This window comes from Chelonia mydas, chromosome 11, assembly GCF_015237465.2.
Source record: "Chelonia mydas isolate rCheMyd1 chromosome 11, rCheMyd1.pri.v2, whole genome shotgun sequence".
NCBI lineage: Eukaryota > Metazoa > Chordata > Testudines > Cheloniidae > Chelonia > Chelonia mydas.
The window spans coordinates 10,505,474-10,522,800 of NC_051251.2; the positions used below are offsets into that span (position 1 = coordinate 10,505,474).

Consider the following 17,327-nt stretch of genomic DNA (forward strand, 5'->3'; position numbering starts at 1 on the left):
TGTGTTCACTGTTTGCCACCCATACGTATTTACAGTAGCTTTCAGGTACTATCTTATCCAGGTACTTCTATTTAGCCCAACCCTACTAATTCTACAGTATCTAAAACTATGATAAAACTGATTGTAGGAGGCAGAATTTTGAGTCCCCAGCCCCTCAAGAGCTGGGTTGATGCTTTATTTCATTGAAAGAGGTATGATTTGGAGAAAATTTAAAACCCTCTCCTGATGTCAGGCAGCTTCCAGTCACCTGAGATAGACCTTAACATAGTACCATGAGGTCAAATGATGATTATGATGTGCGAGAGTCTGTGTGTTCTAAACTATTGTGTACCACTAAGCTGGAGTACAGATGGATGATAAGGGGAGGAGTTGTGGCTCCCAGATCCACCTGTGGAGAGGACTCTCATGAGGCAAAAAGAACTGCTTTTTCAGCTGCACTTTTGACACCGTCACCTTTTCCCTCCAGTCCATGAAGCGGGTTCTCTGGGTGTCTGGGATGCTGGGCCAGGTGAGGTGTGGGCAGGCTGGGACTTGGAACACACATCACCACTCCTCTGGCCCTGCAGAAAGTCCTGGGGCTTTGTCATCTTTTCTGTGGTCCCCTCTCCAAGGTAGTGATCCCTTGAAGGGGGATATCCACGGCCAGGGAAGTACCTGGTAGCATGGCTCCACTGGAGCACCAAGCTGCTATGGAAGGATGCATGGGGCCTCTGTGTTGAGGGCCTTAGCTTCCCACAGATCCCACAGGATCCTCGGGGTTTCTGCGTGGATTCCGCAGTCTGTCCATATGCGGGAGCAAACCGTGATCCTCCTGGTGGGATCTCTGTGAGGAGACTGTCACAGACTGAACGCAGGTGGTCAGGCCTAGTGGTCAGTGCAGGAGTCAGGCACCAGGAACCGAAGGTCAGCGATGGAACCAGAGTTGGGAGTCAAGCCAAGGGTCAGAGCCAGAGTCAGGAATCAGGCCGAGGCTCAGAGCTGGAGCCAGTAGCTAGAGGTAGGGCACAGAAGTAAGGATCTGGAACAAGGCAGGGCGTAGGAACCAGGAACAGGACAGGAAGGCAGGAATCAGGAACAAGGCAGGACTTAAGAGTCAGACGAGAAGGTAGATCTGATGTAGCTGCCAGCCAGGAACTCACCTAGTTGCTTATACAACTTCAGATTCAAACAATGAGTCTGAGCCAATTGGCGACACGAGACATCTCCTCCAATTGGGAGCTCTGTGGGTGGTGCCTATGGTGAGCTAGGGTCCACCAGCCCACACCCTTTGCTGGTACCAGTCAGGTGGTGGCTGCATTCAGAGGACTGCCCAGGGACCTGGGTTTGAGACCCATGGTCCCCCACAGGGGACCCTAGCAGACACTTCCTCTCCCAAACCCATTCTTACAGTTTTTCACAGGAATAGATGATCCAGCCTATCGAAACTACGCTCCAAATACAATGATGTTGCACCTGGAACGAAACTGGCCCCAGATATGTATGTCACAAGGCTGTCTCCCTAAGAAAACCTTTAGCACTAAATCAGCATCGTAACGAAGCCGTGCATGTCTGTCACGGCCATGACTTCCAGGAAGAAAATAATGACTTTTAGTGGAGTTATACGATGATGGTCTCAGTCACCCGGTTCAGCCTGTTACTGAGCAAGTCTCATCCATTAACTTTCACAGGATTGGCTCGTTCTCTCTGTTCAGTGGAGTGGCATATAAGTTCTTCTTTAATGGTTAGCATCCAAATCCCTCAGGCAATGCGTAAAACCTTGGCCAAACCACCTTTAATTTACAATACAAACTGTTAGAAGCAGCAGCAATGGGAATGGAGTGTCCAAATACCGTAGGGAGCCTTGAAATCCTTGGCCATTTGACTTTACAAAAGGGTCACGCTGGACCCCACGGTGGAAAGTACTTTTATATCCTCAAACTGGGAACTTTAACATTCTATAAATTGCCAGCAAGTTTAATTTGGGAATATCTTTCATGAACAAACAGAAAGAGAGGGAAGAATTAGGTTTCCCTTGATCTGTTTTATACGTATATTCCTTTCAAGCTATATTCTCCTACACAATCTTAAGAGAAAGGCTCTTGTGTTCTGGCCATTTAAACATTTGCCATTCAGAGGGGAGGACAGGATGATGTTTTCCAGCTATGGTTCCTTTCTCGTATTAAACCCTTCTGTATCAAACTCCTAAATCTTAATACATTCACCACTCCCGAGTCAAACTTGAAGTAACAACTGAAGTGGAGGGTTTTTTCCCCTAAAAGGAATAATTATACTTATGAGGCTCAGCACAAATAGAAAGAGCAGATGTTTTTACATTAGACAGACTCAACTTTAGAACAAGCTAGTTGATCATTTTAACCTGGTTAGAAACTAAGCAATCATGAAATTCACCACGTGGAATCAGGCAGGTTTTGTGCTAGGCCAAGAAAGAGGTAGTTAGTTTAGAGCATGCTAATGAACTGCCTCCTTTTGGCATGCACCGAGGACATCCATTTCAGACAAGGATCAGCAACGCAAAGGCTGCAATGAAGGGGGAAGAGTGTCCTTAGGGGTGCAAATAAGCAATTACCCACAGCTGGACCCACTTCAAACTCTAGGACTGAAGATGGAAAACACAGATTACATGAGCACGTGCCTCAGTCAGCTAGTATCACACGGCTTTGCCTGCTGAAAGTAGGGGCAGGCCATGTAGCTGTCCAAACCCTTCTGTATTCAACACTGGGTGGATTACACCTCTGCAGTCAGAGGTCAATACTGAAAACGTTTTTTTATTTTCTTTTAAAATGTTCAAGCCAGACAGCACTTTCCAGGTGCCAACTCTGTCACATCCTGTTCCAATGAGCTACTGGCTTCTAAAAACAATGAAAAATAACCACCCAATGCACTCCTACATTGTTAAATGGTTGGGAAGCAATCATTTATAAGCCACAATGGGTGAGAGGACCAAGAATTCAGAATACTGCAGCCTTTCAGCCAGTGAGACCTACGAGCAAAACATGTGGAGATAATAAAACCAACACTGAAATGTCAAGTAAAAAAGTAATATTGGAAGTTACTCCTCAGTAAACATGTGATTAATTTCTAATGAGGACAAATTAATATTTACCAAAAACAATACCCTTCGTTCCCATTGCTCCTGGCATGAGCACTATCTATCAAGATACACACACAAATATCTTGTCTCTCTCTCCCAGTGATGAAAAAAGGCATTCTGAAATGAATCAGACTAGGATATGTTTCCCTGTTGCTTTCCTTTGAAGCTGGAGTGGAATATATCAGAGCAGTAAAATTTGCTTACCCTTCTGTTCTGTACACTGAACACCTCTCCAGAGGAATTTTTAGCACTCCATTATTTAAACCCACAAACAGTGACCTGTCACTATGCAGGATTTGGAGGCTCTTGATTGGTTCCTGTTGACCGTCAGGAAGAATCTGCATTTCCTCTAAATAACAACTCCTCAGGCTCCTATTAGTGGTAGAAAGTGCCTTCAAAATGGTGCCATACTCTAATGGAACAAGAAGCAAGATGCAAATAAATCTTAGAGATATTGATTCAATTTTGTACCTAGCACAGAGACTGAAAAGATTAATGACATCCTATTTACATAAACACTTTAAGGCTTGTTTCCTCTTCTACTACTTTTTAAACATTTTTGTTATCCAGGGTAGAAACTGCCTCAGCTATGTGGGTGCAATTCCCTTTCGTGTATTCAGGTGTCCTTACCCGTTACAGCTGTGGAGCAGAGGGGCCCAGAATGATGCCACCTCAACCGCACCAAATGGTGCACCAGGGTTGGAAATCTCTGACGTCACAGTAAGGACTGAATGGGTTTGAAGTCTAAATTATCCTTTCCCTGCTAAAAGTGGTCTTTACAGTAGGAAGATGGGATACAATGACAACGAGCAGTGTTTGTATGGAAGCTTATGCTACACTGTTGATTTATCAATTGGTGGATTGATGGATCTATGGGAGAAGTTCATCTCGGGCTGTCAAACGAGCATTTTTTTCCAAGAACAATACATGCATTTAGAACAAAAATGAGATTAGTCCATGTCTGTTATCTTTGAAGTTTGACTTAAGTCAAACAGCAATTTTTTTGTGTCAATACCACAGTTAAATTACTCCTAGCAACAAACTTCTGCTACATACAGGAAGTTTCTATATCAATTAATAGGGCCCCAAAATACAGATCTGGATCTATACCATCATGACATTTGGGGTCAATTCCGATTTGGGCTCAAGTCCATCACTAATCTCCAGGATCCAATATGCTAAAGGTTCCCTCTAACTGCGATTCTCATCCTTTGAAAGGTTTCAGTTTCAACAGATTCCAGCCTCCAGTGACCACTACCAGTGTCCAGAGAAACATGTGTAAAAGAAAATAGATGATGAAGCATTATGACTTCTTCACGGATAATGGAAGGCAAAAGCAAATGAGATTAAAATCTCAGTCTTCCACTTCTGTTTCTTCTGGCATAGAAACTGGGACACATCACTTAAGGAATAAAAATGTAGAAGTGGCAAAACCATGCCATATTTCATTGTAAGTACAGTTTGCTCATCATGATCACTTCCATGCAAGCTTAAATCAGGGGGAATGTTACTAAAATATATCAAAGCTAATCACTTTCAACGTAAGTGGTGGTAAAAGTTACATAAATTATGATACAATCCTGGAAGATGGTAACTTCAGAGTGAGAGGATGACTCCATATTGCAATGTTAGTTTAATCTAACACTTACTGAGGCAATATATCTTATTATAAAGTCAACACTCTCACAATAAAGGATTCAGAGTAGCAGCCGTATTAGTCTGTATCGACAAAAAGAAAAGGAGTACTTGTGGCACCTTAGAGACTAACCAATTTATTTGAGCGTAAGCTTTCGTGAGCTACAGCTCACTTTATCCGATGAAGTGAGCTGTAGCTCACGAAAGCTTATGAAGTGAGCTGTAGCTCACGAAAGCTTATGCTCAAATAAATTGGTTAGTCTCTAAGGTGCCACAAGTACTCCTTTTCTTTTGACAACAAAGGATGAAAACATTACACCCATAAGGCTGGCCATATGCTCTGATTAATCAAAATATTTAATTTAATTTTGATCTCAAGTATGAATATAGGTTAAGGCAACCATTTATAATACTTTGCCTTTCTTCATCACCTTTCATCCATGGTTCTTGTGCTTTCCAGCGTGCCCTAATTGTCAGAGCATGGCAGTGGGAGTCAAGAGATCTGCATTATAATCTCAGTGCTGCCACTAACTATTCGTGTGACCGTAGGAAATTGTTTGCTTCAGTTTCCCCATCTGTAATGTGATGATAATAATGCTTACCCATCTCTTGATCTCATAGGCATTTAAAAGTGCACAAGTATCATTGCAGATAGGTAAACTGTAGCACGGAGAGGTTACGTTAGCTTGCACAAGATCACACACAGCAATTTAGTTACCTAAGGCAAGCCTTTTGCCCTTCTCCACCATTGTGCCTTAGTCTGAATAGTTGATACACGTTAAAAGGAAAGTCATCTTTTGCTTCTTTTACGCATTGCAGATTTAAGGCCTCTTCTCTCAGGGTCATGCCTCAAGGTCTCTATTCTGTTTTTATCTCTTCCTTATTCAGAAAAACTAGCTTCCATGGAGTTTTGCCTACAGTAAGAACTCAGTACAAACAGTAATGACCTCAGGATCAGGCTCCCATGCTGCTATGTCTCTGAATGAGGGGAGTGGTCCTACTTAAACTCGAATGCTCTTACCTGTCCCGATATACATCACATGGTAGAGAGTATCCTTTCCTTGAACAATGTCAACCACCAGTTTGGAAAATCGAATGCTGTCCTGAGTGACGTACGGATCCACAGAGACCGGCTGAACCACATCATTCATCAGGAACAAGCGCTGGGCATCCTGCAGGATCCTTTCCGTCAGGTTCTCGTTAGGACTGTTGTCATTCAGCATCCCACACTAAACAGGGGTGACAAAACTTCAGCAGCTGTATTTGCACTTCACACAACACAACCCTGAAGTCCTTCCTCAGGGAAAACACTCATTGACTTCACTGAGAATTGTGCCTGAGGAAAGCCTTCCAGATTTGGCCCCTTATGCTAGCGGCCAGTGTTACAGGGAGCTTTGGTCACTCTTCCACCCCATAAAGTCATGTCTTCATACTGGTCCATTGGCCAGCGAGACGGTACTTTATTCCTTTGTGACACCACAGAGTGAGCAAGTCTACAGATAAACTACAGGAGTTCAGAACTGGGGGGAAAAAAAAGTTAAGGATGGATGAAGAAATTCAGAGGAGATAAGAAAACTCTGAACTTCTACCCAAACCCTTTCTGAGGTACTCCAAGGTCTGCCTGAAGTCTCACCCTAAAGTCCTGTAAACCTGAGATGAACTCCCCCCAAAATTACTCTTTTTGTATGAAAACACCAAGTTCACTACCTGGCCTCTTCCACGTGCATTCCTCCACTGGCTCCCCTGACTTTAAATAATCCTTGCAAGGGAGTTGGCATGCAACTTCCCTCCAATTCCTACAGCTTCACATAGATGGCTGATTAGCCTGTGTCCGACCATCTCAGACTTCACCTTACCTCCCACATCCATCCAAAATGGACCTTTTGGTTAAGGCATTGGCCTCCTTGCTTCAGTTCAACAGCAGCATCAGATCTGCTACCCTGGTTACCTCATTCTGAGGCCTGAGTTGCCCTGGAATTCACTTTATATCATACTTTAATTCTTATCACTTAATATTGTCAAAGCACTGTGCAAAGTCATACTCCCACAAAAGCCAACGAGACGTTTGTTATTGACGTCACTGGGAACAGGATTGGAGCTGTGAGGTGGGCAAGGCGGCTTTCATTAACCCATATGAAATATGAGGAGTCTGTTAAATGTCCTGTGCCCAAGGGCACAGAAGTCAAAGGCAGAATTGGGATGAGTGCTCAGTCCTAAACTCGGTCCACTGGACTATGTTGCCCGACTGATTTACTGGTCTTAACAGATCAGGGAACTGACAAATTATGTTTTCCCAGTTGGGGTCCCATTTTTGCCTCTTTACTGCAACAACGAACAAGTTCTTCACTATGGCTGGGCACAACTTTCCTTTTGTGAATCCCTGCTGAAAATCTGCAACTAACTAAAATCTGCAACCAGAGCTGGAGGAAGTAGAGGAAATCTAGGGCAGTCAATAGGGCTGGTGCTGATGTACTCCAACTGAAGTTCTAGCCCTTTGGTTAGTATCTTCAGCCTCTTTCCAAATACTCATGCCAAGGTGAGTGGTTTTTTGACTCAATCCTTAGAGAATACATTTTCTAATAGAGAAGTTCTTTCTATTTCATCAGTGCCTAATCCCTGGTTCCTAAAGAAATTTGGAAATCTCTCTTTTGCCACTTCCTTCTCATTCTCTCTCTGGCCCTGCATGTTCATGCTTCAGATAGTCTAATTTTTACCCACTATACCCTTTTCCTTCACAGGTCATCACTGATAGTTGGAATGTTATGGTTAGTTTTATTTCCTAATCTCATCAAGCAGAAGATAACCCTTTTGCTCTATTGGCAGCCCACATGCTGACACAGCATCCTCCTGTTTTTGTTTTATTTTGTTTTGTTCTAATTTCTGATTATCTGTGCTGTCTTGATCCTCTATATACTTCAGTAGTTCTCCTTCCTCTCTGGGAAGACATTTTTTTTTCCTGGCATCCTTCCCTCATCTTCCTTTGTGAACACTGAGTCAAGGAATTAATTTAATTTTTTTGCAATATCTGCCTCTTCTGTCACTAAATTACCCTTGTCATCTCATAAAGGCCCTTCACTGACCTCTTGTTCGTTACGTACTTGAAATATTTCCTAATCTCTTTTTGCAATCTTCCTTTCATCTGCCACGTACCTTCCTTTCCTTTTCTTATTTTTTTATCTTTTAACTCTCATATATTCGTCCTGTAATCTGTTCACTCCCCCACTGTATCTGATATTTTCCACAGCAAATAAATCTCTTTTCCAGACTCATTTTTTGCATTTCCCTGTTCTCCCAGGACAGAGTCCAGTGAGGTGCTGAACACCCTTGACTCTTAGAGAACGCTAATACCCTTCAAACCCAGCAGGAACGGAGGGCATTCAGCATGACCAGGCCTCCAGTTAGGCCTTAGATTTTGTTTTGAGTGCACCTAGATCAGGGTGGCCACAGTGTAGCCAATCAAGATGGAGCAATGCATGTTGGAATCTGTAATCTGCATCACCTGCAACTCTGCATTTCTATGGCGAATCAGGCACTCAATTTGGCACAAGGCCCCACTGTGCCACAGAGAGATTCACCCTGAGGGTGTGAGGGAAGATTCCTGACACACTGACACGCCCCCTGCAATTTCCACCAGTGCGGGAGGACTAAGTTCTACATTGCGATACAGGCTTCATGGCAGCCCAGATAGCAGAGGCTGCTCATGCATGCTCTGAAGCAGTCATCTTCACTCGCTGAGGTTTTGTGCACAGCTGACTGTAAAGCTGGACGGTGCAATTTGTTCCTTTTTTGCCAATTTGCTGTAACTCAGGATCCTGGCAAATTCACAATTCACAGATGCTTAGATTTTAAGGCCCAAAGGAACTATTATGATCATCTAGTCTGACTGCCCGAATAACTCAGGCCATAGTAATTCCTGCATAAGCCCATAAATTCCGGGAGAGCTGGAGCTATCTATTAGAAAGACACCCCCACAATCTTGACTGAAAGATTTAGGAGATGATTTAAGATTTCAAGTGACAGACAATCCACCACATCCCTGGATAAGTTGTTCCAATGGTCATGTGCCTTAGTTCTAGTCTGAATTTCTCTAGCTTCAGCTTCCAGCCACTGAATCTGCAAACCATGGCTGGGAAGTCTGCATGGCTCATTTTAAAAGTCTCATTCTAGACACTCACGTACCACAGTGATGAGCATAGCAGAAATACTAACCTAGAAGCATAGGAATTCACATTCTGCAGTCCCTCTAGCCCAATATGGTCTCAAACAGAGGCCAATGCTAGCTGCTTCAAGGGATGGTACAAGAAACCCCGCAGTGGGAAGTTATGGGATAATCTGTCCCCCAAGAAATTTTCATCCTCACCTTTTTAATTAGAGGCTATTTTTTGCCTGTCAGCATGAGGGTTTATATCCCTTCCACAACTCTTGTTCATTTTCTAAATCTTTACTATAACAACTCTGGCTATTCTTATTCTCCATAGAAATGTTCAATCTTCTCTTGAATTCTGCTAAGTTCATAGTCTCAGTAATATCACAGAATCATAATCATAGCATTTGAGGCCAGAAGGGGCCACCAGATCATCCAGTCTGACCTCCTGTATATCACAGGCCACTAAACACCACCCAGACAGCCCCATATCATGGCCAACAACCAGAATTAGATCAAAGCATTACAGCCCATAAGAGACTCCCCAAGCAGAGAATAGGAGGGACGAAGGAGCACCAATCCCCAAGACTCCTGAAATTTCAGGTAATTGATTTGGTGAGCTATACCCAGATAATGTGGTAGGGAGTTCCACAGACTAAGAATATGCTGGATGAAAAAGGTTTACTTTCCCCAGATGAGAAGCTAGACCTATATATATTTTTTCCTCCTCATTCTACTTCATTTGAAAACACACAGTGATTCCTGAATTCTTCCAAAAACTGACCATGCTTTTCCCCTCTACCCACTTCAGTCTTTATCTTGAAGTATTTTGGTAAATCTAGAGCACTAAAAAGAACCCACCTCAAACCCTAATTTTCCATTACACCTCCCCGTGTGGAAAAATATAGTTCATTGACTTGTACGGCACCATGCTACTGCCTGGAGCCCTGAATTCCATACAAATCAACTCAGTACAACGGTTCCATCAAAGAGAAATTAAAAGGGTCTGGAGGAAATTGAAGTACTGCAGTCATACCTGAAAATTAGGGATGGGGTTTATTGTTGGCAGCCATGCTGATCTTGGATTCTCCTGGTATCGGAAAGGGCCATTAAATGCCTGAGTAATGGCACTGAGGTTGAAGGCACATACTGCTGAAGCAGCTATACTGTTTCTGGAGAGGGGGGGAAATCAATTTAATCATTAGAACGTTGACAATTTCATCATAACAGACATCAAACTCCACTTGAATAAAACACATGTAAATTACTAGGTAAAAGTGCAGTGCTACAGATCTCGGAAGGAGGAAAAAATGCAACCAGATTAGATGACAATTTTGAGAATCAATTTTAATCTCGACTGTAAAATGTACAATTTAAGAGCCACAAAAGCAATCCTGACACGAAGGGCCCATATTATTCAATTTCCATGGATTATTTGGGTCCAGTGTTTTATTTATTTTTTCTACATCCCATCAATCCTCACTGATAACGAACAGACTAATTTTTAATTTCATGGTATTTGTCAGATGAAGGTGAAATTCAGTTTCTGTAGATGCCTGAAATCGATAGCTGCAAAAATATTCTAAATACACCTAGAGAGAGAATTAGCACCACGCCAGCTATTGCAACAGTTCAACATGCAAGGTCATGCCACAGAAAACGCTGTTTTCAATGACCACAGTTCACTTCTTTGCGTCCCCAGCTGGGAATTGTATCTGTCTCAAGAATGCATGCCCCAGGCAGATGAATCAGTCTGTAAAACAAACGCTTCTGGACAAAGGACTATCTGGCAAGGGAACTTGTTTCAGCAACTTTACCCTACTCAGTCACCATATCCTGCAGCTCAGTGGGCCATTGCTGTTCCATTTCTGTCAGTAAGGGTATGTTTTGGCAAGGTGCGAAGCACACTCCACTTCTGACTTTAACAGGCAGCGATGTCACCCAGAACCACCCAGGAGTGGCTCCATATCTAAATAGGATGAAGCCCTAAACATAGATATTTACTTAAGTGACGGGGCTTGTATAAGCCCAACCGGGAATTCAAACCATTCTTTTTAAAGGAAGAAGAAAAGGAGAGAGAAAATTAGAGAGAAAGACAACAAATTAAAAATAAAAATAGATCACTAAGGGATAGCATGATTGACTTCGAGACTAACAAATTTATTTGAGCATAAGCTTTTGTGAGCTACAGCTCACTTCATCGGATACATGCAGTGGAAAATACAGTGGGGAGATTTTATACATACAGAGAACATGAAACAATGGGTGTTACCATACACACTGTAACAAGAGTGATCAGGTAAGGTGAGCTTTTACCAGCAGGAGACAAAAAAAAACTTTTGTAGTGATAATCAAGGTGGGCCATTTCCAGCAGTTGACAAGAATGTGTGTTTCATGTTCTCTTTGTATATAAAATCTCCCCACTGTATTTTCCACTGCACGCATCCAATGAAGTGAGCTGTAGCTCACAAAAGCTTATGCTCAAATAAATTTGTTAGTCTCTAAGGTGCCACAAGTACTCCTTTTCTTTTTGCATATACAGACTAACACAGCTGCTATTCTGAAACATGATTGACTTGTCATGGTGGCTTTTAGATAACCCAGGGTTTGCTTGACATATTGCGCTAATTAAAGCGATCTGAATTCTCTGAAAAGAACAATTTTTTACTAAACCAATAATTACACACACAAAAAGCCTAGCTGCACGATTCCAGGCAGGGAACCAGAGGGACAGATTCTTTCACAGCAGATTCCTTTGGAGCAACCCAATATAAAGAGAAACTTTTTTTTCCTCTTCCCTTTTCCTCCCCCCCACTAACTCCCCTCCCTGCACCTTCCATTCCACTGTGCAATGGAGCAGTTCACTTTGAACATGTCAAAGCAACGCAAGCCGAACCTTTCTCCACTTTTGTCTGAATGCCGCTGACGCAGTGCATGTTCACAGAAGGCAGCTCTTTAGACAAAGCTAATGATGGGTGACAAGTAAATGCCTCAAGGCACACACAAAAAGGCTAGTCTAAATAAAGCAGCATAGCTTTTCAAAATAGAATGAATTCTTATAGAGCCCTGCTAAACATTTCAGAGTCAAGTTCCTTTGCTCTGCTGAAGATGAGTGAGAAGAAGTGAATATCAGATACTCTCCATGAAATTATCCCACCTCCAGGGCAGTGCTGTTTCACCCTGACTATCTAAAGTTTGATCCCAATCTTAAATCACTGACATTAATTTCTCTGTACAGTTCTTTATTTCTGGGTGATGCATGGGCCAAGGGTAGCTATCCCCTTCATTCACATCCAGTACCAGTGGTGACGATTAACCAGGCTGTTTGGAAAATGATTTAGTTCAAAGAGCTTTTAAATGTGATCTCAATGACCTTATAGAAAAAACTTTAATAACAACTGTTTAAATATTTCAGAAGCTACTTCCCTAAATAACCATCTTTTCTGCTGACTTAGCTCAATATTACACAACGAGTAATAAATCTGTTTGTCATGGATTTTTCACAATGAAGCATGATATAAGCCAATCATCTTTTGTTGGGAAATGGCCCCGATACCATTAAACACGAGTTTTCAAAAAGTAATAATACTTTTAAACAAAAATCATGTATCTTCAGTCTACCAGCAGAACAGTGGATAGATACACAGACTGGAGCATAAATCAGCCTTATTTGGCATGCAGAACACATATAGCAAGATATAAATCCTGATGGAAGTTAAAAGAATAATTATCATTATTTCTCTAGTCAGATAACAAATTGGAACATTTTCCTCTTTGAATTCTTGAAAGAACATTCTGTCAGAGCCACAAAAAACACTACTTGTTCTAACTTCAGCTATTGTCAATAATAACGCATCTAGTCAATTACACCAGTGTTATATAATACATTGTTCTCAGCAGGTGGAGGAGCGAAGGATGAACCAAGTGTGGGGGTGGGCCCTTTAAAGCCATGGAGTAACAAAAGTGTCTAACTGTATCCCAAACAGGGATTGGGTGATACCCATTACATTCTGTGTTGCTTGCAAATAATGGGAGAAGTGATGCTACAGACCCAGCAGGAGAGTATCCTATCCAACCCATGCCACCCAATACCTTCTCCCAGTAGATTCTAAGTATACCAGTTGTTAATTATAAAAATGTATTCATTTTTTTTAAATTATCATTTCAAACTTTTTGGTGCCAAATGGATGGATGGATAAAAACCCTCAACGTCTTCATTGCAAACTGCTCAGCCACTTTTGGTAACATAAGCACTGTCTTATATCTTAACCCGAAGCTCTAGCCAAGTTTCTTTATAGGGTCAGAATGTTTGGCTAACTTCCTTTAAGCATTAATTCTAGAGAGAGTTTTATTCAAAGTTCAGATCTGGGTCAGATTTTCTCCAAAGTCCACAGGATGTTCGGATCTGGGTTTGTGGTTCAGGCCCATTGCCCAATTATATTTTCTTTTTTAAGCTCTGCAGTGGCTAGTTCCTGGCTGATTTTGGCAGTGAACATGCAGAAATAGCACTAGATAGATAGATAGATAAGTACAGCCTACCACCCTCCCTCCCTCTTGGTGTTTACAGAGTATGGGTGAAAGCCTGGACCCATTGACTTCAATGGCAAAACTCCCACTGCCTTCAATGGAGCCAGGATTTCATCTCTAGGGCTGCAATATCTAAGCACTGTACGTGGATAACAAAAAGCACAAAGTAGTGTGTTGCTTTGAGAGAAGTTGGCTCTCTGTCCCAATCTCAGTGTCAGTGGAGCCCATGTTAAGACAGCATGACTCTTTACAGTCTGCCTCTAGTTCCTGTAGAGAGGGTAATGAGTTTGCTGCAGCCTCTGACGGCTTGTCTACGCTACCGGCCAGATCAGCCGGCAGTCATTGATCCAGCAGGGGTTGATTTATCGCGTCTAGCATAGACGCGATAAATCGACTGCTGAACACTCTCCCGTTGACTCTGATACTCCACCAGAATGAGAAGCAAAAGCGCAGTCGACGGAAAAGTGTCAGCTGTCGACTCACCGCAGTGAAGACACTGCAGTAAGTAGATCGAAATACGTCGCCTTCAGCTACGCTATTCACATAGCGGAAGTTGTGTATCTTAGATCGATCCCCCCGCAATAGTGTAGACAAGCCCTGAGCGAAAGAATCAGGTTCTTTAGCTCAAAAAGCAGAGGTTCATGTGTTTAGATCAAGAGTTCCCAAGCTCAATTTCTGCCACTGCCAGCACCGCAGAAGCATGACTGTACATAAGCAAGATCCCTGTTTGAGTGTGATGCCAAGTCTCTGTCCTGCATGGGCTATTATTTGGGACCAACCCTTTATTCACATTGAGCAGTATCCTATGCCACGAGTAGCCCCACAGAAGTCAGCTACACGAATTAGGCACGAGTGTCACATCTTGTACAATAATTAATTTGATTTTCATCTTCTCCTTTATAATTCAGTCTAATGTAAACTCTAGAGAGTATTACTGTGACCGCATAATGGACATGCTGGTAGCAGTGAGAAATTGTTCTCATCTGAGCAAGGGGGTTTGGAGAAGACTTGTTTACACTCATCTAACTTAAAGAAAGTAAATAAAAATCTAAACAATTTAATATATTTTTTTAAAACTTAGCGCTTCTCCTCTGACTCTGTCCTCAGGATTCTCACACATGCACACCCAAAATCATCCCAATGCAACTTCCTTGAAAATGATCACAACGAACAACAGAAAGGTGATATGACTATCTCCAGTTATGTCTTTATGTCCCTCTATTTTATAGTTCATGCTTCTCCCTCAAAGTTCTAAAGGTTACTTTGCCTCTAAAAGATCTTTCAGAATGATTGACTGGAATTGACAGTAAGAAAAGAAAATGTGTCAGTTTCATTGTGCTGGGGGTTGGGGAGGGAAAGTGGGGCCTAAACATAACTGAAAGAATCACAACTCACACATTGGTGGTGAAGACTCCATAGATCAGGTCTTGCTCAGGAAGATAGAAGGTGCTTTGCAGTTCATTATAATAGAATGGGATTTCTCCAGAGCGGGAGCAGTTCAGCCTGGCCTTCATAAAAGTCGTCCACGTGTCCTCCAGCAAAAATCTCCCCCCAATGTCGTTTTTGCAAACTCTGGCCACGCGGGAATAGACAGTTTTCCCACAATCATGTTCCACCGCATTCTCACGGAAAAAGAAGTAGGTGAACAAACCAATGTCATACGCAGCAATAAAGTTGGGCTCTGTAAAACAGATGCACAATGAGATTTACCCAGCTCAGAAACTGAACGGTGCTCATTGAACTGCCCTGTGCATTGCACTGTTAGACTATAGGGGACACTGAGTTGGCAGAGGGCACCCGAGCAGTGGATCTGAGAATAACGACATATGGATGTGTAGCTCCCATTCAGTTCCTCAGCTCCAACCCTGGTGATGCAAACACTGGGCCCAATCCTTTCACCATTGCTATCAGTGGCATAGCTACCACTGATTTTAGTGCAAGCAGAGTTAGACATACTCTGTGTGTATATAGAGAGAGAGCGAGAGAGAGCGAGCGAGCGAGCGCACTCATGTGTACTTGTATTCACTCTACAATACAAGCCACCCTTTTCATTACTGAGTCACACCTTATGGTGTTAGATATGTTGTTTGCATCACCTCCTAATTCTCTAAATGCTGTATTGAAACATTCAGCCTATTCTCCTAATGCAATGACATCTGGCTTCTATCATGAGCCTTTTTCCAGTTCATAGGCACTAAAAGATTTTCTCATGTTTGTAAAACAAACCACACCAAAACTGATAGTATCAAAACAAGCATTTTAGTTCTCCCCCCACAAGAATTTAAAAGACTCTGGAAGACGTTTGAAGCGTGCATTTTAATCAGACACTACACAAAGTTTTTAAGTGTATACTCATTCATGCCAACAGACTTTGTAACAAAGGAAAAAGTTTGGCCAATGAACAATATTTGACTAGAGGGGGGAAAAAACTGTTGATTTTACAGGCTGCTTTTATGATGCTTATGCAACGCTCAAAGGAGGAAGAAAAATGTACAGGAATTCCTTTAATGCTACAGCCCAGGAGCAAGGAGGAGAACAAAGCATGCACAGGGAGCTCTGGTGAAGCTCCAAGGCAGATTTAAGCTGGGAGGTAGTAGATGATAAAGTAGGAGAGGGCACCACAGAATAGCTCCAATCAGACTATCACAGATAAAGCTATATAGATTTTTAAGGCCCAAGGGACCATTATGATAGCCTAATCTGATCTTCTACATAACGCAGGCCACAGAATTTCCCCCTGTGGTTCCTGCATCAAGCCCAGTAATTTTTGGTTGAACTAGATCGTATCTTTTAGAAAGGCACCTAATCCTCACAGAGCGATTTCCTGAGATTTCAAATCCTCCACCTTCCTTGGTAACTCATTCCAATGGCTAATTACCCCCTTCGTTAAAAACAGGCACCTTATTTTCAGTTTGAAATTGCCTAACTTCAGCTTCCAGCCTTTGATCTTATTATAGCTTTATGTGCTAGGCCAAAAAGCCCTTTTTTTAATCAGGTATTTTCTCCCCATGACTGTACTTATGCTGTAAGGTAAACAGATTACGCTCATTAAGTCTCTCACTGCAAGGCAGGTTTTCCAGACTTCAAATCATTCTTGTGGCTCTTCACTGAACCCTTTCCAATTTTTCAACATCCTTTTTGAAATGAGGACACGGTATTCTGATAATGCTATGTAATTCTCACCAGTAATTCTCACCAGTGCTGCATACAGAGGTAATACTGCCTTCATACTCCTACTCAATATCTCCCCATTTATATATCCAAGGTTTGCATTAGCTCCTTTAGCTATAGCATTGGATTGGCAGCTCAGCTTTGCTGTGCTCTTCTTTAAACTCTCTCTTCAGATTTTCTTTCCTTCTCCTGGATTTTTCTCTATTTGTCTGTCTGTCTGTGATAACAGACATACAGGAGAAATGCGGGGACTTGCCTCCTATTAGAAAGACAATGCCATAGTCCACCACCTTCTTCCTGTAGGCACTGCTTCACACAATATCCTACAACCCTGTAGCAGCCCAGATAAGCCTCACCAGGATCTGGAGAGTGGACGTGAGCACTGCCCATAAGGTTTGATCCAAAGCCCACTGACCTGAATGGTTTGTGGATCAGGCCACACTAATCAAGGGACATAGCAGATTCTCCACCACTTACATCTTTCAGTCAGATTGGGTCTCTTTCTAACAGTTCTGTTCTTGCTCAACCAGGGCTCGATACAGGAATTACTGGATGAATTTTTATGACCTGGGTTACACAGGAGGTCAGACTAGATCATTATAATGATCCCTTCTGACCTTAACATCTAGGAATGTATAATAGAGTGGAGGTTTATGTTGACTTAGTTTCTCCTCATTTTGGGCCTCATCTTGCATTGATGCCATGCACCTTCAACCTCTACTGAAGTCAATGGGAGTTGTGGGTGCTCAGCAACTTGCA

At 42.4% G+C, this 17,327-nt stretch overlaps 1 protein-coding gene across 6 annotated transcripts in view; it reads right to left on the reverse strand.

The window, feature by feature from the left end:
• Positions 1-17,327, reverse strand: part of SEMA5B (semaphorin 5B) — a 354,318-nt gene that overhangs the window by 69,118 nt on the left and 267,873 nt on the right. For all 6 annotated transcript variants that reach the window (XM_007071886.4, XM_037912502.2, XM_043525271.1 and 3 more), the window contains 4 exons: positions 14,793-15,078; positions 9,907-10,042; positions 5,748-5,955; positions 3,296-3,503 (listed from right to left, as the gene is read on the reverse strand). In XM_007071886.4, the coding sequence (XP_007071948.2) occupies positions 3,296-3,503; positions 5,748-5,955; positions 9,907-10,042; positions 14,793-15,078 (838 nt within the window). The remainder of the gene's footprint in view (positions 1-3,295; positions 3,504-5,747; positions 5,956-9,906; positions 10,043-14,792; positions 15,079-17,327) is intronic.